This window comes from Protomyctophum bolini, assembly GCF_963924005.1.
Source record: "Protomyctophum bolini genome assembly, chromosome: 9".
NCBI classification, from domain to species: Eukaryota; Metazoa; Chordata; class Actinopteri; order Myctophiformes; family Myctophidae; genus Protomyctophum; species Protomyctophum bolini.
In genome coordinates, this window is record NC_137870.1 from 21,660,129 (window position 1) to 21,683,801 (window position 23,673).

The window sequence follows — 23,673 nt, forward strand, 5'->3', positions numbered from 1 at the left end:
ATATATGTTTTGTAATAATAATCAAATATTAATTGCTTATTAATAAGCAAAATAACTACCGGTAGTAACTAAAGCTGTCAAATAATTGTAGTGGAGTAAGTCTCTGATGTGGAATAGAAGTAAAAATATTGAAAATTGGAAATACTCAAGTATAGTACAAATACCTCAAAATTGTACAGTCCTTAAGTAAATGTACTTGTTACTTTCCATCATTGGTTACATTTGTATACTCTCAGTTAAATTAACAGATACTTTAAGCTCTTTTGCAGCCTGACAGCGAGTCGCGGGTTAACCCGACAACCTGCGTGTCATTCTGTCTCTCTCCTGTTTCCTGTTGCTCTTCCACTATAGCCTACTGTCCAATAAAAGCAGAAAAGCACAAACAATATCTATGTGGGTTAATTCCTTTAATCGCTGTGCGGAAGCTTACGCCATGTGTCACTCAGTCATGACTCATGACACAAACAAGTTAACAACAGCTCAAAAATATATGTTTTCGGTCAAATTAATAGCATGACAGCATAATGTGCCCTGCAATGTAAGGACTTTGAAAGTGTAAAAATATTAACACTCTGCTAACTGGTGTTCCCGCTCCTTCCCCCCCTAATTATAACCTGGTGTTTCCTTTCCTTTGCCCCTATGCTAACAGTGGCTGCGACAAAAAACAAAGTGAAAGGTGAGTTAACTGCTCCGTTTGCTTTGCTGCATGATGTATGTTGGACACGGTTCATATCATTCTTTTTATCTCCCTCTGGAGCCCAGGGAGCATTACCATACATCACCTGGTGGAAGCCAGTTCACTTCTCTGTGTTTATTTAACTGAGAGTGTACAAAAATGAAATGGTTCCATTTGTCGTATACTTTCGTTTAGACCAATGGTTCTCAACCATTGGGCTCGGCCGTGATGATATTGCAAGTGGGCCCCAAATTAATTGGAACTACGATTTTATTGATAATAGAGCACCGAAGTCTGACGTCAATAAGAGGGCGCAAATCCACGGGTTTGTGTACTTTTTATTTGCATTGTAATCCCCATAGGGGGATCGCCTATGGGTACTGTGTTTGAAAAATAAACATGTCACCCTGGCCGCTTCACTCATAGGATATGAAGAATCAAATGACTGAGTGAAAACGCTATTGTTACTGCTCCTGAATTAGTTAAATTTTCGTTAGAAACAGACTGTATCATATATGAGTGACTGACTGTCGCAAAACGATACAGAGACACCTCCAGACAATACCAAGACAGCTTGTTTATTTTTGGACCACAATGCTTATATGAAACGATTTTAAGATGACCCCATGTTATTCTCCATAGAGAAATTACTTCCGTGAACCGGGCAGAACCAGGGGATGAGTGAGTGACGTCAGGACTTCGGCGCTCTATACAACTATTATTATAAAAAGATCAATAAGAAGGTTTTGTAAAAGACTGAAAATGTTGTTTTCATTGTGATAGATACGAACACGTATTGTTCCAAGCCTGAACACAATCGAGTGCTTATTCTTCAAATAAACCTGAGCCCACCCATTTGACCACTTAGCGCGGTAGTCATTCGGTTGCTGAGTTAAGTGATCAGACGGGTGGGCCACGCTTTTGAGATTTTCAAGTGGGCGATGATCCCGAAAAGGTTGAGAACCACTGCTTTAGACTGTAAACCATTTCAAACACATCTGGGTTACAAATGTAGAAGTGAACACAGAGGATTTTACTGTGTAGCCGTCATTCTTCCACTGCTGCTGTGCTGACTGAGCTGCTGGAGTGGCTAGGGGCTAAGTGCCTTGTTCAAGGGCACTTCAGCTGGGATTGTTTTTAGGGAGTTTGAAGAATCAATCCATTTTCATTTAGTCCATTTCCCCATTGAGATATCCCTAGCTGCGCTGTAACCAGCAAGTTTGTAATACATTTTTATTTCACTGCTGCATCTAAACATCATATTAGGTTATTGTTTATTGATTAAGTGACTTACTGACTCACCAGAGAGTTACAGTATAGTACAAAGTCAGGGCGCCAGTATTCATAAAATCAGTAACTATAGCCAAAATCTCCAACTTCAGTTTCACTTAATTTATCACATCACAAGTTCTACAGGTGTAAAAGAGTGTGTGAAATTATTTTCCATACAAGATATCCACGGATAGCACTGCAGTTACATAAAACTACACAGAGCTCCACAGAGTCTGCAAGCAGCAATGGTCAGGCACTCGCAACTTTGTGCATGTCGGAATGCACGGTCGGCAGGACTCTGAGTACAGTATGATTATGTATCAAAATGTGCTGGTAATCTATGGGTAAATTAAGCAGTATGCTTGTGGAGAAGTAGATTGAGATTATCATACGCTGTACATACAGTCTTAGTTGTCTTTAACTTTGCCTCTTTTCCCAGCTTTGTAAATAACCTTTTAACATATCCTAGTATAATTTATTTCCACCTAATGGCTTTATGCCGCAATAAAGAAAATCCATACTTATGGTAAAAAAAAAAAAACGTTTTGTACTGTCGAGCATCTATCCTTTTGTATTCTTATTAGTAAAAAAAAAGAAAGCAAGGCTTTTGCACACCTACAAGCGAAAGGTGCGTAGGAGACCAACCAACCAAGTGCCCGACATCATGAAAAAGAAAAAGAACACCCGCACACTGGCTTCAAATGCAGTGAAAAACTTGAATAGGGAAACAGCAATGTTCATCAGGCTATCTTTATCTCATTATCTCTATGAGTCAAAGCCTTTATCGACCTGCCTGTTAGCCTGGAGTTATGTTGATCACTGTCACCATAGATATTAGAAAAATATAGATGCCTGATTGGCCGCTGTAGTTCATTGGAGAGACCTGTCTCCAACGGGAGGAGGCCGTCAAACGGAATCTTGACGGCACATGCCTCTGATTGGCCTACCAAATGTCCCCTTCCGTTCTTCCATTTTGCTTCCGCTATGCTTCGCAAGGAATCTCAGGAAAGCTTGCCAATGCAATCACGCATCGCCATCGCCTCCCGTTGCCTCCATGTTGCCTTCCGTTGAGATACAGACACCCCGAAGCCGGAAGAGGCAGCTTTATATGTCTATGACTGTCACGGCCATTTATCTCATCTGTCAAAATATACCCCCACTCTTTATTTACAAGCATCGAGTTTCATTGGTAAACTAGTCACCAAATTTGAAACCAATGTATGACATCTTACATGTCATATGATGTATGACATCTTACAGTACACACAGCACCAGCAGCTATTTTATATACAGTACATCAGCTATTTGAAAATAGCCGATCTACAAGCTCACAAATAATTTTAACAACATAAATCTTGGGTGTCCATGTCACAAAATATTTTCAGATGGGCTCCACAGCCAAATACATAAAAATGTGGGGGTCCTTGACGTGAAAAGGTTTGGGAACCATTGACCTAGAGGCACCATTTCCAGCAGATTCCTTAAAGCTTACCTCTTTTTCATCCCTCGTCTTTCTGCGTACAGCAGTGAGACCACGCTGAGTGGTTTTCCCTGCAGGGATATTGACTGCCAACTCCACATCCACCCCCTCACCCCTCCACATCCACCCCCTCACCCCTGCCCACATTCTCCACGTCCCACTCTCCATCAATGGCAAATCGCAGGGGAGGCTAGTGCTCAGCACTACCTCACAGTCTAGCACGTTTCACTCCTGCTCAGGTGCTGCTTGGTAACAACCGTTTGATGCAGGGTAAAGTTACTAAAGTCGCCAGGCATCTCCTTCTGTCTTGGTTATTTCCTGTAAAACAGCTTTCATAGTGCTCTCTAATCCGCTCAGTGTTAAAAAAAGACAGTAGCCTACTTTTTTTTTTAGATCAATCTATACACAGCTGCTACACAGTAAAACACCTCAGTCAGTGTTGATGTACTGAATCAATTTGTAACCCCAGTGTGTGCAAGTGCAAAATGTAACCGAATGGACCGGGTCTGTGTCAGGCATGACCAAATATGGAGTGTTGTGATGTCAGAACAGGCCAGCTCTATATTTGGACCCTGGGGCAGGGGCCCTGTCCAGAGGTCTTTTGTGGCGGTTCTGGCCAACCATGGGTCCGACCGACTCAACACCGGGCACTGCACTCCCTGTGGGGGATTTGAAGTCGGTGGGGCGAACGGTTCTCAGGTTACGTGCATTACAGATTGCATCAGATTGTAATGTGTATTCTTGATTGCAATCCAAATAATGGAATCTGATTTTGTCAAAGCAACTAGTCCACATTTACTGTACATCTCAACATGAATATCCGTATATCAGCTGCAGCCCAATTGTGTCTGCATCAATGTACAGTTTACATTCTCATTCTCTTCTCTTGTCTGAATGTGTATTTTAATGTCAGGTCTAAATGGGATATGAAAGAGTTCATTACTGATCATTTACACAGATCATTACTGATCTAAGTAAAGGTAATGACAACCTCAGCTTTTTCTGTGTGAATTTCCATTACTAAATTAATTAATTAAAAATGAAAATGTAACATATCAAAGGAATTAATCGTTCCCATATTCATGCAGGTATTGCATCAAGTGTGTTTTAATATATATCATTATTCAATATGTGCATTTGTTTGAGCAGTAACAGCTCAGTTTAATATTTTATTGCATCGTTAATATACATACAGAGACAGACTCTTAGGCCCGGTCTATCATTTGGATTCGAAGTGTGTGTGTGTGTGTGTGTGTGTGTGTGTGTGTGTGTGTGTGTGTGTGTGTGTGTGTGTGTGAGTGAGAGAGAGTTCTCAGCTCTTGTGTGGGTGAATATAACACATTCCTAACTTAAGTGTTTTTCTTTTTGAGTGGTGCAACCACTCCATTGAACAGCAATGTATGTCCCTTTGTACATGTACAGGTATGCGTGCGTGTCTGTTTAGAGTACCAACAGGTGACAATGTGGCACTGTTGAGCTTCATATACTGTGCACAGGTGCATGATGGGAAGCTAAGTTTTTAGCAGCCATGTGGTGCTGTTGAGCTTCACACTGTACACAGGTGCATGATGGGAAGCTGAGTTTTTAGCAGCCATTACGTGATTTCGGGTGTGACAGTACAGTACATCATCATCATAACCTTTATTTAAGCTCGTACAATCATTTTGTAGCCGAAATTGTACCCCCTGGGCTCCCCACACGGTAACTCTGTCATTTCTGTGTGTCTGGAAGTTCCGGGGACCCCCACAAAAATCACACAGGTGTGATTTTTCTCTATTATTGCAGGTACATAAGTGAACTTCTCGGAGCAGGAAACAAACTTCTCTAATATCACACAAGTTCAGTTATGTACTTGCATTCACTTTTTTTGTACACATGCACCTTGAAGATTCTGGACAGTATTTGTCATTGTTCCAATAAAAACATATAAAGCAAAGCATTTGTCTACGCTCATGTTGAAAAGTGTTAATTAATCAGTTGAAATATCTTAATTGATTGACAGCCCTAGACTTTATTAAAGCTAAAGCAGAGCGTTTCCCAGACCTTAATTCTCCTCCCAGCCACAGTTCTAAGGGGACAGAAAGAACCTCTCTGTCATTGGGGATGAGCATAGACATAAACACGTAGATATATTGGCCACAGAGTCCATACGTCAATGCCGCCAAGAGGAGCAGCTTGCCATAACTCCACTGCAAGCCTGAATTACAGTACCTGAGACTAACACGTGCCTTCACTTATTCCCCCCTGTTTTATAATAATTACTGTCACTATCTATGCCAGTATGTAAGATAACATGTTTTTGTATGAAATCCAACATTGAAACCCAACATTTGAATCAACAAACCTCCCCCCCATCTTTCAGACAGTGCTAATAGTCTCATCAGTCAAAGAAGCACAACTAAACACCAGTAATGGGACACGTTCCTTCCTGGTTGGGGTTTAGCTTCAGTTAAACGGCGGATGGCTTGTAGTGTCTGATCTCCTCACTGTAACCAGTAGGGATCCACAGAAGAGACACATTAAAAACAAAGTCACATGAGGGGAAATACATGTTCAGTTGGACAGAGTGCGGTACTGACTTGTGATTCAACATTTCAGTGAAATGTGTACAATATAGCTGTGGGCAACTCTTCTGATATAAGCACATCTTCCTGTTTTTCCCCCCAATTATCTCACCAAACTGCGTAGGAGCCTAGGAGGTGATGGAACAGACGAGACAGAGCTAATTAAAACATCATTGCTGCCTGTCTGTCACAGTGCCGTAATGTGTTGTGAAACTTTACAATGTGTCATTAAACCAAAACCTCCTCACTGAGTCATGGCTGAAAATCGAGGATTTTAGCAACCTTAATGAGCCTTATATCTTCTCTGCCAATACCCAATTATCTTCTGCCTCTCTCTGATCTAAAAGTTGTCTATATGCTTTTATTTCTTCACACCATGACTATTGTACACTCTACTGTCCACCTGTCTTACCCACAAGTCTCTCCATAATCTTCAATTTTTACAGAAGAACAGAACACTGCTGCCATGGGCTTTGTCAATCTCTTTTACAATTGATGTAAAAATGTCAACCCATCACATTCAACATTTCTGATGAACAAACACATAGCCTGAGATCCTAGGAGCAGTAGGAGGCAAAGCACTACTGGTCATTCCAAAGTCCAGGTTAAAAACATTTTTTTTTAAAGGTGATTGAATCCACCAGCATTGCACCCACTGACAATATATCAAGCCTGATCCAACCTAGTCTCTCGAGCCAGACTGTTGACTCACACATTTTCAAATGCTTCTGCCTAAACAGTCCGTGCATCGCTGAGAATGCAATGAGTGCAATGGAAGAGGCCTCCCCTGCACTTCCGTTTCATCTTTTCAGTTGCATAAATTGTTTCTACTATAAATCAAATTAGTTAAAGCATATACAGTAGGCCTATATTAGATAGCTAGCAGAAATTAACATTCAAAGATTGTAGAATAGTAACTTGACTGGCCTGAGAGACTAAATCCAACCCATCTTTCCAATTCGCTGCATTTACTGCATCCTTCTCTGGTCCCAAAAATACCAACGATGTGTTGCCACACTCTATCGACCTGACTGACTGTGCTTCCTTCACACCAGTTCACCTTTTTCCCCAAATAGGTCCCATTGTGTACAAACACCATTGCAGCATGATGGGACCAAACAAAGAATCATCATGATTTAAGGGTGGCACTGATACCCAAATCTGGATCAGTTGGCTCTCTGTTACTACTCAAACTCTGTAGTTGTTTGAGATAATGTGTGATGCCATAGCAAGTGGATGAGCATGTCCATTCTCATGGCCGAAGGAGAGTGTGCATGTAACGTGGAAAATATCATGTCCCATTTAACCAAATACTGTACAATCATTATTATGTTTTGTTTTGCTCTAAAATGTGTCAAAACATGGTCTATTGTGCCTTTGGAATCAATAATAGAACCTCAAATTGACAAAGGGAAACATACAAGAGATAATTACAATAATAAGCCAGCTCTCCCCATCCCATGTGGCACCTCCCACTGGCTACACCTTGTCAAAAACATACGGTACCCACGATATCTCACTCCTCCTCCTATATTTCCTCCCTCCAGGCATTCAGCCGCCACAGAGAGGACTCAGTGGAGCTAGAAACCAACATGATGTACAAAGAAGACAGTCAAACGCATCCTTTTCTATGCAAATAATTTGATATTTCTTTCTGCAGAGTAGAAAGGGTGCGTACTTAATGTTTGACCTTGAGCTGCAGCAGTAAAACTTCACACGTAAAATTGTGCTTAAATGTCATCATAACAATTCAATTGTATAAACCCCCTAAAAGCTAGCTAAAAATTCAGGGCAAAGGTTTTTTCTTGGCCTCTAGGGATTGTGCATTCAACGGTTCATGCAGATTGGTGCAGTTATAGGTAATAATGTGAAAATCGGCCTCATGGTGGCGCTATAACAGGCCATTCTGGAAAATTTGGGGCAGTCGTTGGCATCCAGGGGGTGTGTGTGCAAAGTTTGGCATTGACCGGGTTAACGGTGCGGGAGATTATCTGTTTACGGACGGACACAAGGACGGAGGGCAAAACATACTCTCTCCCCATGCCTACACAGTCCTGACTTGATCCCGCCTCTAGCTGCCGCTGATTGGCCAGGCCGTTTGGTGGCCAGACCATTGAGTCTGCCTGTGAGTTCCCAGCTGGTACCCAGTGTACTCTCTGCTGCCCCATCTGGCGGTGTCAGGTTACCTTTAGATCACACTTAATGTGTTTCAGAACCATGGACAGAGCTCACCTGTCCTGCAGTGACCTGCACTACTCAGGAGTCAGAACCATGGACAACTCCACTGCTCAGACCTAGCCATAAGGGCAAGCTCCAAAAGTATTTGGTTACCACTCTGACCTAGCTTGCTCTGCGTGCGTGTGTGAGTGTTTATTTAGTGAATAGTTCATTTACAGCTCTTCTGTATCTGTCACAATCAAACAAACTGGTGGCCACAACATGTTTTTTCGCCACCTGTCATTTGTGCTCTTTACCCTCATTCGACTAAATCGAGCCATGCCATCAGAAACGTGCTGATACCTGCTAGGGTCACAGTCGCTACACACGCGACTTCAACCTTAATTCTAAGGTTGAAAATCTTGCATTTCTCTCGCCACTGCTCTGCATTATTTAGTTGGAATGTTTGACAAGTCATATTTACCAGTCACAGACGCATACACACGCGACTTCAATCTTAATTCTAAGGTTGAAAATCTTGCATTTCTCTCACCACTGCTCTGCATTATTTTGTTGGAATGTTTGACAAGTCATATTTACCAGTTCTTATTCATGGCCTTTTCCAAGACACTCAAAACAAAGTCCTTTTGTCTTGAGAAATTTAACTTTCTCCTAATCCTTGTTTTTCAACTTCTTTCAAAGCGCCATTGTATGTTCTCCAATACAAAACATGCATGGTTGTTGAAATGCAGAGAGAACATTTCCTGCTGGAATGCTTGGCCTGTCAGCCTTGGTTTTAGTTGAGTGTTATGGATTGCTGGGGCTTCTGATGTGGAGGGAAAACTGCTTCTTCTAAGTTGTGACTTGAGCTTTTGTGTAATTTTAGTCTTGACACTAACTTCATTGTTCACTGGAATGTCTGAATATCTCCATATTTGTTTTTCTCTCAACAAATTCCACAAAGTACACAAACTTTGCCCATTGCTTCTTCTTTTCTAGAAGACCCTTGTTGTCTTGACCAGTCCTGTACTATTCACACTGTTTAAAGGACAATTTGGTCTCTGTTTTCACCAGTGCCTTACCCCTTATCGCTACATTTCTTTGCCTTTTTTACTATCTTGATTTTTTTTTTTGAATAGTTCAATTAGCCATTCTACAAGCTCACAACGTGTCAATGTAGATTAGCTAGTTGAAAACAACACGAAAATAGGGCCCTTTGTCAAAAATGGCTTGCATGTTTGAAGGGTTGCCAATTGCCATCAACAATAGAGCGTCACAGTCCCGCCCCCTTTCAGAGCGACAAGTGGCCCAGGAAATAATTCCCCATTCATAGGCTTTTCAAAAAGTATTTATTTCAAGACGTTTACACCGCGGACAAAGCCAACTCGGCTCGTGACAAATCATGACAATAAACACAATGTTTTGAGCAGTTCAAATAATTAGTAAGAAGAAAAACAAAACAAAAACTGCTTTACCGTGCCTTTTTTCTTCTTTTCTTCTTTCGTCATTCTGAAAGGGGGAGGAACTGCGACGCTCTATAGAATATCCTGCATTCCCCAATCCCCACCATAGCCGTGCTGTGCTTTTCCACCCTCTGTCCTTATGGAAGTCTAGCTGCAGACCTTTTTCAGATAGGCAGTAGCTGCTTTCCAAATGTCCAATGTCCTATTTTTGAAGTAGCCTTATTGTGTCCCCTTGGAGGGTTCATGAGCATGCAGCTGCATACCAGACTGCATTGTATCCCCTCTGAGGGTCCTTGTGCAATGTGCATGCAGTCTACAAGACCTGCTTGCACTGTCCAACAGTAAATTGTTCTAGGAAGTAAAGTCTTGGTTACTGATTTCTATATTGACTTCAAAAGCTGCGATGAAAGATTTGAAGTGAAGTGCTATTAAAAACTCTCTAGTGAGTAGTAATGAGAGCTGCTGTTACAATATTTGCTGTTGTATTATTGATAAGGGGTGTCAAAGATGAGAGGTTTCACTTATCTATCCAGCTTTCTGCATCCCAGCATTTACAGAGCCAAGTTAACAACGACACTTGCAATTATTAATCTGGAATTTGAGAAAACAAACTTGTCTTTATCATTTCTAGTCTAGTCAAATAAAGATAAGAGCTTTGCATTATTAAACTGGATTCTACTCTGGACCTAATATCTACTACTATAGTTACTACTAAAACGTGTTGCGATGCAATGCGTTGTGAGCTTGTAGATCTACTATTTTTGCATTTTGACGTAGTACTTTTACTTTGGTACTTTAAGTATATTTTGATTAAGTACAATTTTGGTGTTTTACTTGTATTTTACTGAGTACTTTTTATATTGTGGTATTGCCACCACTGATATTCATTATAATACATTGTATCATTGACAGACACTAAATAATAGACTGAATCATCATGACATCAACCAAAAAAAATGACACTTTTCTTTGATTGACTACAATATATTATTGTTTTCTAAATATCCTCACAGGTTGATAAACTACTGTGGACATAATGAAGGTTCTGGACACTATATTTTATACTGTGCAGATATAGACATTCTACACAGAAATACCTGTTAGTTTACAGACCTTCAAACATTCAGATTTTGTCTATGCTGCAGATGGAAGCTCACAAACTCTCATCTCTGTTGAATTAGGCCCCTACGTTTTTTTTTGCTCGATTACTGCCTAAATATTTAATAATACTAAATGACGTCTTGGGCAGTAAATCGAGCAGAAAAAAAAGTAATTATATGTTTTCATATTATGAAAACATATTATTGCTATGACTCAGTACTGAATAGGCATGCAATTTATTGAGCCATTTTTTATTATTATTATTATTATCTTTTTTACACCTATAGTTTAAAGTTTATTGTGCACTGGTGTGCTTGAATGCTCTAACGAAACCATTCATCAAGGCACTCCTTTCCATTATTGGTGCAGTCATCTGAAACTGAGAAAAGGCTTTCGGAGGTGGTATGTCTCATTCTTCCTCCACAGATCTTCTGTTCTCTTCAGAGATCTTATGATTTTTCACCTCATATATCAGCCCAGTACCCAATAGAGAATATACCTGTATGCATTATTCCTTAAGATATCAGACATTAATTAATCTGATCTCTAATATCCCTGTCTTTAACGGTTAGTTCTGCATTTTCAGTATATCAAAGAGAACACAGAGATTTTCTCAATAGCTGTACAGCGTTACATTGATAAAGATGAATAGTTGCTTGCATGATCCCTTTAACTAAAGTTGTTTGAATATGCATCTGTTTCATACATTCTTAATATTACTCAGCTGAACCAGGAGTAATTAAATCAATACGATTGAAGTATTATTCTTGGCTTCTAAAATTGTCAGACTCCGGAGGGACTGAGCTGCATTCTGATTCCAACATGGGGCGAGGCAGGTTGAAATGAAGAATCAATGTTTACTCTTCTGACAATTTCATCTATCCAGTTAAGTTCATCACACTGCATGTAAAATGTGTATAAAAAATATACACATTCTACACCAGGGTTCCCCGATTAATTTTCCTCAAGGGCTGGGCGTTCCAGGTGGTCCACATTTATATCTGGGACCTCAAATTATTAAAACTTTTATATATATATATATTATTATACTTTTATTTATTTTTATATCGTAAAATCAATGTCAACTTAACTCTGAGAGTACAAATGGAACCAAATGGACCTGTTATGGTCCATTTGGTTCCATTTGTACACTCTCTGTGTGCCAAAAGCCCTTGAATTATGATTAAGGATTACTTTCATTATGGTAATCTGATATATCGCACATACCATACCTGTAACTTTTATTAGCACTAAAAAAAAAAAAAAAAAAAAAAAGCCAAAAATGCCAAAAAGGCCATTTGCAAAAAAAAGGCCATTTGCGGCATCGTGGGCGGCAAATCGCCCACGTGTGTGTGTGTGTGTGTGTGTGTGTGTGTGCGTGTCTCAGATGTGCGGGCTAGGGAGGCGACTAGACGCCGGGTCAAATCTAGTATACTGTAAAAGCAGTGTGCTCTGTTGCCTTGCTGACAGGGAGGCATGATTTGGCAGACAACATTCAGGATAATTCATTACTGTATGTGTAGATTCAAATGACTGTGTGAGTCATCACATATTGATTCTCCCTTTCCTATTGAATTTCATAGACATCATTGCTGAGAAGAATTGAAACGGAAAACATTAATTTAATTGATGCTAGATGACACACTGCCTTCATATTTCTTATCATATCACACATTTGCTATTGTAGCCTGGGCCAGGAGGCGAACCCAGGACCTCTTATCAACAAACCGTGTAAGTTACCAATCGGCTAAAGAGCCATGGCCTGATAGGCAAGTAGTAGCCAAACGCAGCCACCTATAGCCTACAATTGTCGTCCCTACCTGTGAGCGCCAGCCAGGAGCTAGGCTTGACTGACTGGGGGGACCTCCACCCCAGGCAGGTAACGTGCTTTCGACTACACTCAACGGGACTAGTCTGTTCCGCCAGACACCCCACCGCTGCCACCAATGTAGCCATGCTTTTATGGGCATAGAGGGGCAGAACAAACTAGCGCTGGAAACCGACACCGACTTCCTATTGGTTCACCAACCTATGAGCCCGCCCGAGTGCTGAAAGTATATTATACTTTCAGTCAGATCAGCAGAACCAGTAATAATAGTTGTACATACACCCTTTTACACACCATTGTACTCTCTTACTTGGTACCACAGATAAAAAGGACAATCTGTTTCCAGTTGCATTCATTTATTTCCTTGTATCCATACACATGCAGCCTCATATCGATATGCTTCTTTTCAGATAACATCAGAGCACAGTCTCACCTACAATGCAAAGGTCCTTGGAGCAATAGTGTTCAGCACCTTGCTTGTGGGCCTTTTAGCAGCAGTGACCCTTGTCTCTGTCTCCACAGACAGAAGCATGTTACATGGTGTGATGAGCTGCAGTGTACAGTATAGTACAGGCAGCAGAATTGTATTAATCGGGTGAAGCCCAGATAGTAGAAGACATTCTCTCCTGATGCTCAGGTAAACAACAACCATGACACAACCAAAAAGCAGGAGTTTCATGACCTTCTATGCATAATCAAAATGTATTTGTTGAGTTCTTGTAACATTCATTCATTGCGCACCACCTGGGTCTAACCTCTGCACCCATCTGTTTTATATGAACTAAGATCTTGAAGACATGCCATTTTGACATTACTGTAGGCTATATGTCATAATATAACCAACCAGTATGAGCTCTGCTTACAATTGTCTCAAGCTGAATGGTGAAGGTGAATGAAGGTCTAGCCCCCTTTGATCCCCCTGTGAGCTGGACTAATGAAGCAGACAGCTGCTCCCTCAGTTCAAATGTCCCTGTGGTGAAGTGTAACTGAAAGAGGCGATGGCAATGTCACCTTCATATTGGGACACACAAGGTACAAGCAGGACACCAAAGCAGGCCTGCACAATCTACTGTAGATACGTCATGATACATAAAGTTCCAACACATGGACAACAAAGCATTCCTAAGCAAAGACACCACAGTGTCTAACATCAACTTGGTTGTACAATAGGCATTTATCCAGAGCGACTAAGCAAGGTAATCACATGGTAAATCAAGTACCTTGCACCCGTCTAAAACAATTATATAATTGAAATAACAATATGTACATTGAAACTATACTAGTCGCAATGTAGTTCGGGGATGTGCCATACTCAACCCTTACCTCTCTCTCCTCCCCCTTCTACCCCCCCCCCCCCCCCCCCCCTCTCTCTCTCTCTCTCTCCCTTCTCTCTCCCCCCTCCCTGCCACTTATATACAGTATAATGGGTGTCCCCTGTGGCACCATAGATAGCCTATTCCGGCTCTGGGGCGTCTGTATCTCAAGGGGAGGCAACATGGAGGCAACATGGAGGCGATATTAGCCATAGCTTTCCCGAGATTCCTTGCGAAGCATAGCGGAAGCAGAACGGAAGGGGATGTTCGGTAGGCCAATCAGAGGCGCGACTCCCTCTTTCCCAGCAGCACTTGCCTTCAGGATTCCGCTTGACTTCCTCCTCCCGTTGGAGACAGGTTGCTCCAATGAACTGCAGCGACCAATGAGGCATATTTAAAGTCTATGTGTGGCACACCCGTTATGTGATGCATAATGGCACACCTTCCAGCCAATCACCGCATGTAATATCTGAGGACGCATTCTGTCCACAAATATTTCATCCACACATTTCGTCCTCAAATTCCATCGTTAAATCTTGAGTAGCTTACGCAATATCTGTTGGGTGAATCTACTCTTTATTTTTTATTTTTCTGGTGTAGTGAATTTAGTTGAATCCAGAGTGTATTTCGCCCAGGTGAAGGAGGGTCCGGTCTCTGTCCTCTATCGTCTTTCCTGTCAGTAAAACCTACTATAGGTTAATAGATACATTATAGAACGAAGAAAATGCCAGCACTCAATATTATATGTCCTTTTCACATGTACGTGTTTGTACGTGTTTCGGTCTAGTTGGCCTTTCTCAGTGTTGTGACAAGACAGTCAACTGTTATCATCTTGCAAGATGTCAACATGAAGACTCTATTTATGGTACCAAGACAGATAAATATCATGTGAACACGAATAAAGAAACAGTAAATAGTAAAATGGCAATACAACACAAGGAGCTATCATAATGTGTTATTATTGTATCTATTGTGCCTGGAAAATTAGTAGACCTAACAGACATTAATAAACTCACAATAAAAACCTTTAGTTTACATGTTTGACCCATTATTCTAGAAATGTATAAGATACATAGAAAAATATTCAATATAGGAAGGAGACCTTTGGAAACACTCCAGATCAATCGAGGTAAATAAAATCATGTGAAAAGGACATATATTGAGTGCTGGCATTTTCTTCATTCTATCATGTATAATCAAGCCTCGCAACTATAAGGATTATTTCTTCTCTAACCTGGATTAAGAAGATTTTTTTTTATTTTGAGGTCAGGCCTAAATGGGTTAATCCATATATGAACGCGCCCACCGTTTGTTTACCTTTTAGCATTGCTCCGGGTAGAATAGCCCTCCTCCATCACCACCACTCCACCAGCTCCGTTGAGCCTCCATTATAACCCAATTTTCAAAGCGCCATATCTCCAAAGGTTAGAGAGCTGTCCATGGTGAGCCGGTGCACACCTGACGATTATTTTGTATTTTTTCTTGAGTACATTGGGTCCTTGGGTTTGTAATATTCAAGATGTTTATTGTCACACAGATGTGCATGCATTGTGAAAAACCTTGGTTGGGGGTGCTCCACAATACAAGACATTAAAAATGTTTAAAAGAACTTCAACAGCATGTACAAGGCCATAACACCATGGAAACTCTTTTATCCGTCAAATCTTTGAAGATCTCCGTTCCCCTCTCTCTCGGATCTCTTCCAATTCTTTAGGGGACTTTCTTTCTGAGATCTGGCTCAAGGACTATCCTTAAGGCAATAATTAAGTCAGGCTTGTTGTATTTGTCTGCACAATATACTCTCATACAGACTATTCTCAATAAGAGTATTGGTTCTAGAAGGCTGGTAGAGTTCAATAAAACATGGGGAATGGAAATGTAATTGGGTACTTTGCCGCATTACAAATGTGGAATAAGAAGGGAAAATCCAGCAAGGCTGGGTGATTTGGCCTTGTTTTGAATGTCTTCTGCACACTGTGACGAGTGGAGCTGTATCTGGGTATAGGGCAGCCACTTGGATCGAAGGTCCACCGTGTCTGGGATTATATGTCAATTTACCACCCAGCTGCAGCTTGAGTCTACGGCAAAGCATGGCGACCTCTAATTAGGCCATGCTACCACTTAGTGCCCTGCATTAAGGCACAAGGAAAGCCCACTGTGCTGTGGAAAAGCCACTGTTTCCCTGCTCAAGGCTTTAGCCCACAGTGACCATGTATGCTCACATTAGACAATCATTATCCTCAATTTATTGTGATTCACACAGATCATCATCATTGTCTTGGGGAGATGCTTGCAGGGATGAATTATGGCTTGTGCCAAATGTGCACGTGCACATGGGCCCTGAGCTAATGTGGGCCCTTGGATTCAGAATGTCCTCATAGTCACGCTTCCAACAAGCTTTGAACTGATCGAGTTTTGGGCATTATCACCCGTTTTTCTTTAATAACACAGACTAGGAAGGTCGGACAGTGACAAACTAGATACTGTACCTGAGTAAAGTTCAATTTGAGCTTCGTCCAACACATCCACATCTATTCAGTCAGCCTTACCATTAGGCTGCTATAGGGACAGTTAAAAAGCTGTGTCGAACACATTAGGGCAGGGGTGTCAAACTCATTTGGGGCGAGGGCCGCATTGGTCAAAAGGTCACTTGATGGGGGCCACAACCAGTTGCGGACGCACGCTCGATGTCTCAAGCCCAACACACACCGGCTCCGTCCGACGCGGCGCGTCAGCGCACTTCGGACGCCGCCGGTGTGCGATAGGTTCATTGAAAATGATGGAGGCGGCTGTTTTGACGCGCGGCGTTCGCAGACGGTGTGGGAGGCCCTTCAGTCAGTCACTGCTATAATATCTATCTATCTATCTATCTATGCTCAGACCCAGCCAGCCAGCCAGCAAGCCACACACATAGTGCTCAGACCCAGCCAGCCAGCAAGCCACACACATAGTGCTCAGACCCAGCCAGCCAGCCACACACAGTGCTCAGACCCAGCCAGCCAGCAAGCCACATACATAGTGCTCAGAGCCAGCCAGCCACACACATAGTGCTCAGACCCAGCCAGCCAGCAAGCCACACACATAGTGCTCAGACCCAGCCAGCCAGCAAGCCACACACATAGTGCTCAGACCCAGCCAGCCACACACACCTCCGTAAGGGAGTGGTTGCACCACTCAAAAAATCTTCAAAAAACTGAAGAGGCTACTGGAGATTGGAGAACCTGATTTGGACATGATCTGATGCAGGACAATGTCACTATGACAGAAAGAGAAGATGGGTCTTCACACATTCACACACACACACACACACACACACACACACACACACACACACACACACACACACACACACGACTTTGTCCCTATAATGTGCACGGCACCGTTCTACTTCATCATATCACGCAAGAGACGCCACACACCAGTATGGAAGAGAGATAGTCACTTACTCACTTGTTGTAACTTGTAGGGATGCCACAAAGTGAACATCAGCCAAATTGAATAGTCGACAGCTCTGCCGATTAATAATCGATTAATTGAACCCACCCCCCATATTAATCAATATCAGATAAAACGTATAGGATTTTATATTATGCACATGCCATGGTCACATAACCATTATGTTGAGTGCATGCTTTGATGGTTACAGTTATATAATCAGTTTTGATGAGTAAACCTTTGTGGAGATCTTCTCAGTTCTCATTGTATGCTAGTTACTGCCATTCAGGATGGAAAATGAAATCCATTTGGATTTGGGGAGAAGTAGTTTCATAAGGGGCTGGTATGAAGTACTTGATATAAAGAGAACATGTTCAGTTCACTAGTCTACACTCTACTCTACACCTGCCTTCATTTCATCTTATTGTCTGTCTGGCAGGCACTTAACAAGCAATCGTTAACTGTGTCTGTTAGAGAGAGGGGCAGAGAAGAGTGGCTTTGCTCAACTTGATTTATACTTATATTCTCCACTCTGATGAAGGTACATGTTCGATATATCATGCAGCCTTACTTATAAGCCTATATTTTGGCTATTAAAAAAAAGAAAAAAAAGGGTTTTTGTTTTTTTTGCTTGAGGCAGGCGGGCCACATTAAATTTCATTAAAAACTCTTAAACTCTTAAACATTAAAAACTCAAGGCCCGCGGGCCAAACATTTGGCCCGCGGGCCTTGAGTTTGACACCCATGCATTAGGGGAAAAGAATCGTCACCTTCGGGGGGGCCGATTTGTGCACAGGGCCCTTTTTCACTTTAATCCGTCCCTGGATGCTTGTGGATATTAATACTATAAATATGGTATTAAGTTTGAGAGTTATGTAGAGAGAGAAAAGACTGCACTAATAGCTACAGCTTTTACGACTGGACTGTGACCTAAACTCTGTCTCATAATTTCGCAGGTAGCCAAGGTCAGTTCCCCTCAACTCAGAATGTGACGGTGGTGGAGGGGGGCACTGCCAACATGACCTGTCGTGTGGATTTTAATGATAACACTTCCCTCCAGTGGTCAAACCCTGCACAACAGACCCTCTTCTTTGGGGATAAGAAAGGTGAGTTTATAATATTCTGCAGATAAATTACTATTGTGACAAAACCTAAACTATACACAGTAAAGTCCTCAATGCTCAATGTACTTTAACAGTAGTGTATGGGTCCATTTGACACTCTCATAGTTCAATTAACACTCTGGATTTTAAAGTGTGAATCAATATTGAAGCCAGATTACAGTGCACTGTCTCATTACAGTTTTAACTTGACATACTACTAACCTTACCTTAGGCATAATATACTGTCAGAGTTCAAGTTCAAGTTATTGCCTCAAGTCTCCTAGTCTTGAGGCAATAAATCAACCAAGTCAAGTTTTTGAGCGGAGCTATTCATGCTACACTGAATGTTTTGTTTATAATGTCATGCTTGTTGATTGTGGATTGAAGAGTTCTATACTTATTTGGCTTAATTAGCATCTGTACTGCCCTACATTTGTACACCAGTTTGTCTGTCATACGGTAGGAAAAAAACATTGTTGTACCATTTTAATTAAAGCTTGAGCCAGACAATAATAATAATAATAATAATGTGTGTCCCCTTTAGTTCTTTTTGGGGTATTGACGGAGCACATTTGCACATACTGTAATTTACTCTTGAACAGGATCGACCTATGGGAACAGTTAGGGTTCAGTGAATTGCTCAAGGACACCAGGAGGACCCATGCAGGAACCTTCAGGTTCCCAATCAGCCGCTCTACCTCCTGAGCCACTGCCTCTCGATGACAATTAGAATTATGTTCTCACTAGCCAAATCCAATTTAAAGGTGACAAAAGTCTGCAGTTGATATATTGGAATTGGACTTTTCTTGAAGGTGATAGCAGTGTTCATCTTTGTGTGTGTTATTATCCATTACATATATTCTGTGGCTACTAATTCAATATCATTGCTTCAGTCAGTGGTAGAATATTAAGCTTCTTTAGAATAACTATTGATAATAGAGAACTGTTTTAATAAAAGGAGGGAATGAGGCTCACAGTCTAATTTGAACTAATACATTTCCTCACAGGTAACTGAGTTTTGTAATGAAGTCTAATGTGTTTTATGAGATAAAATGAATACCAAATACAAATAAAGGAAAGTGAATGAATCTTATAAAGCCAGTGCCGTACAAATGTCAAATTGAAGCCAAAATTATTTGTCTGACTCTCTGTTATGAGAGACAATATTTGACCATTATACTGTAGAAGGTTGACTGGCGATTGTCATATGAGAGCAGATCAGGAGCAGAGCAGGAGCAGGTCAGAGCGTCCGCAGGCTGGGACGCAGCCATAGAGAGAGGAGCAGAGCAGAAGCAGAGCATTGAGATGGATGGTCCGTCGTAGACTGCAGCCAATATGGTGCATGGTTTGTATGCCTGGTCAGTCCACCATTCAGTTGCTGGTGTAACCTAGTCTCCTGTGAGTGGCATCTCACAGGGTTGTAGAAGGTTGCGTGGTGATTGCAGTAGAAAGAGAGCCGGAGCGGGTCAGAGTGTCGGCAGGCCTGGACTCGGCCGCAGGCCGACTGCATGGTCAGGATGCAACATTAGGCAGGGCCTAATGTTAATTGCACACTACCCCCTTGGTAGTGCACACTACCCCCTTGGTAGTGTGTTCAGAGAAGCGGTCACCATGAGAAGAGAGTCAAAGTCAAAGTCAAAGTCGTACTATTTGTTACACATGTAACATGTTAGTGAAATTTGTTCTCCACATCTTGGAGCGGTGAGCCGCAGCCAAGGAGCGGTGAGCTGCAGCTGTGCCGCTCTCGGGAATCATTTGATTAGTTGATTTGACCCCCCCAATCCAACCCTTTGATGCTGAGTGCCAAGCAGGGAGGCATTGTTGGGTCCCATTTTTACAGTTTTTGGTATGACCCAGCCACTCTAACCACAAGGCCACTGTCTGGTTAACCTGGAGTGACTCAGAGGTTTCAACAGCTTTTGCCCTCTGTGGAGGAGGGGAGACCCCCCCCTTATGAAAAGGGGCAGGGGCTGTGCTGTCCAGTCATTGTAATGTTGCACCTACTAGTTTCAGCATATCCTGGTCCCTCAATGTTAAAACATAACGCAACATAATTTAATTTTGATATTGTCCATTTTGAAAAGAACAGGTCTTGATATCGATGCTGGATGTCCTGTTATCGCTACACCAGGTTGAAAGTGTTTATAGATCTGTCTATATTTTGTATAAATATTTAACCAATCAAAAGTATGAATAAGTGCTTGTATCTAAATAACAACTATATGGATACATTGCAACACAGGTTCTTTCTTTACGGAAAAGTCACAGCTTTGAACATACAAGATTTCCTCCCGACAGCATACAGTATGAGGAAAGGCTTTTTATGAAGATATAGCTACACGTAAGTGATGACAATAACCGTGTTATTAGCTAGTTAGTTACATGTTTTATTTGACTTTGAAAATAATAATATTTGAATATTACATTAGGGTGGATTAGGAAAGATTAACAAATTGTTGAATGATGAAAGTGTTCATTTTAGTCCTTTAATGTGTTTGGGTTTATGTACAGTAAACCAAAACAGAGCTTAAGTCAAGTCAAGAAATGAAAGTATTTAGTAGTACCAAGTGCTCTCCTCTGAGGTACATGCAGGACAACTGGATAACAATCGATCACACACACAATCACACATACACAAGTATTGTAGCAGGTTGTATAATTAACTTTGTGCACCCTTACATCCTTATTCTGGGAATATCGTAATGGTTGGTGAACATTCTGTGAAAATAGGCGATTGTGAGCTTGCTGCTATTTTTGCCGAAGAGATTTGATGTAGAGAGGAAAAAAGAAGGGAGCCAAGTACAGACCCATGGGGGACCCCTTGGAACCAGGCACACAGTACCTTCAAGCACCTCAAAGTGTGCTATGTTTAATCTATATACTTTTCTATTTCTCTTTACCCAAGTTACTGCTGCTATTCTTATTTAATTCTCTGTTATTGTTATTGCTGCTACAAACAAAACCTATTTTACTCTTGGGTACACATATAGCCTACGACCTGTAACGATACAAGTCTTGAATCTTAAATCTTGATAAGTACGAAACCTTTATCACCATGCAACATCAGGAATGCTGTAGGAAGGGGTTGGGGAGTACACTGCTAAGTCTGCATTGCCCTGCAGGGGCAGCCATTTGTAATGCATGACAGAAGCCTTATCCTGGGCAATGCAGATCACAAAATGAATGTATGTACACCGCTCAGTAGAGGTTTCCCCGGCTAAGTGTGGGAATACTTACCCCTGCCATCTCTTTTTAAACAGTGAGATGAAAAGCTTTATTGGCACAGCTAATACAATGCCCACAAGGCCTACTGGCAGAAATGGAAGGCGTGGAACAACGCTATTTCATGCACGGGAGAAGGGGTGGGCTGCCTGAGACGAAATCTCGACTGTGCCAAATCAGCAGTTTAATTGCTTGGCATAGGGCTGTGTGACTGTCCCTCTCGTTTACTTTCCTGCAGGAGTCAGTGAAATATGTTGAACTCAACCTTATGCTAGTTTACAGTCGATCAACTAACTGCAGACGGGAAGGGCTTTAGACAGGCTGTTCTCTCCCTCTGACAAATGCAACAGTACAACCCTGTTTTAACTCGTCAGTGGTGGAAAGAAACTACTGTACTGTACGTTGTGGCAACCCAGGGGAGAATAGGCAAGATTCACAATAAAATAAGAGGCTCAGAGTCAGATTCAACATGTAACTTATTTAAATTGACTTTTATTAACTTGTTAGGGAAAGGGGAAAACGGGGCAAAACGTCAACTCAGGGTTCCTCCTGTCAGGGGCTTGGGCTTCTATGCACAGTCCTGTGGGCAGAGCAGAGAAACAGCTAGTGACTAATGTATTCAGGTGGGGGAGAGTGCTGTATGCTCTCCCTTTTGGAGTTCAGTCGGCTTGTGAGATATGCCTCATAACAGCCTCCTCATGAACAGAGTGATTCCTGCTTCCTCACTCCTGGACCATTAGTCCAAACTGACTCACCAGGCAGCTTGGGCGTTGGCTATTTAAAAGCTTCTGTTGATTGCCTTACTGGCTGCAGGTGCGTCCATGTCCAGGCTCCCATTGGCTGCAATACCTGTACACAGTGTACACTGGTGATATACTCCCTCTATCACCTCCCCCAGCCTTTTTCTGTAGTGTGGGGAATAGGCCTGGCTGTTTTCCCCTGGTTTGCCACAACGTATATAGTTACTATTTTGAGGTACTTTTTCTTTAGTAGTGTTTAAAAATGTCAATACTTTACACTTCTACCTACATCTTTAATATATACAATATTGTACTTTTGACTCCACTGCAATTACTTGACATCTTTAGTTAATAGTTACTTTGCACATTGTAATTATTAATACAATAACCAATTAAGCCCTATTGTACAGGCAGGTTGAGGTCAAATAGAAAGTCAGAAATCAAGAAATGTAATTTACAGGAGAACCATCACATTTAAAACGTCACAGTTAAGATATTGCTGCAGTACAGTAAACACTATGATGAATGTCAAAATCACATCTTTGATATTATTGTTATTTTGAAAATAAGTATCAAGAAAAGCTTTGAGTACTTTTACTTTTGGTACTTTAAAGGATGCCATTTTCAACCTATCTAACAAGGAAAGTCTGGGTGGGTTCACCAGTGCTGATGAAAGGCTATACTCATACAGTAGACTGAATGCACACAGAGAGGACTAGAACTCTGTCCTGTGGATTTACAATCTCACAGATCTTCATGTAAAATGTTCTTTGAGGTTGTTAGTCCTTGTGAGAAATATAGATGTTTTTTGTGCATTTGATGTTTGGATGCATCTTATTGCATTCCTCATGCTCATACTGTACGTCTCTCTGTTCCCTCGCTTCTCCACTCCTCTGCCGCCTTGGGTTTCAATGACAGCATGGCCATGGCGACCACGTGTCACTGTCAAATGTACCGTTGCAATTTCTTGAAACCCATATTTCCCATATTATTTCCTTCCCTGTCTTTTCCCTACGTTGATTTTGTCACCCTGCTCATGCATTTCAAAGGAATTCATGTAGACTTTTGTTTTTGAATGCACAACAGTCACACGCTGTAAATAAACGCAGTAAGAATATATCTGCTCTACTTTCCTAATTTAAAAGGGACAATGTTTTTGAAGTGGTTCAGTCCTTCAGACAGCCCTTGGTGTTCCATATTAAAGACAAGGGCACTGGTCTGATATGTCAGGAGTTTGAAAATAAAATAATAAAGAAGGAAACTATCTAAATGACCTCTTCAGTGTGTCTGGACTAGTTATATAAGGAATTAGAAATATC

At 41.5% G+C, this 23,673-nt stretch overlaps 1 protein-coding gene across 1 annotated transcript in view; it reads left to right on the top strand.

Annotated features, from left to right (window-relative positions):
* Positions 1-23,673, top strand: part of cadm2b (cell adhesion molecule 2b) — a 144,969-nt gene that overhangs the window by 82,203 nt on the left and 39,093 nt on the right. The window contains exon 2 of the mRNA XM_080771712.1: positions 18,246-18,395. Within this exon, the coding sequence (XP_080627838.1) occupies positions 18,246-18,395 (150 nt within the window). The remainder of the gene's footprint in view (positions 1-18,245; positions 18,396-23,673) is intronic.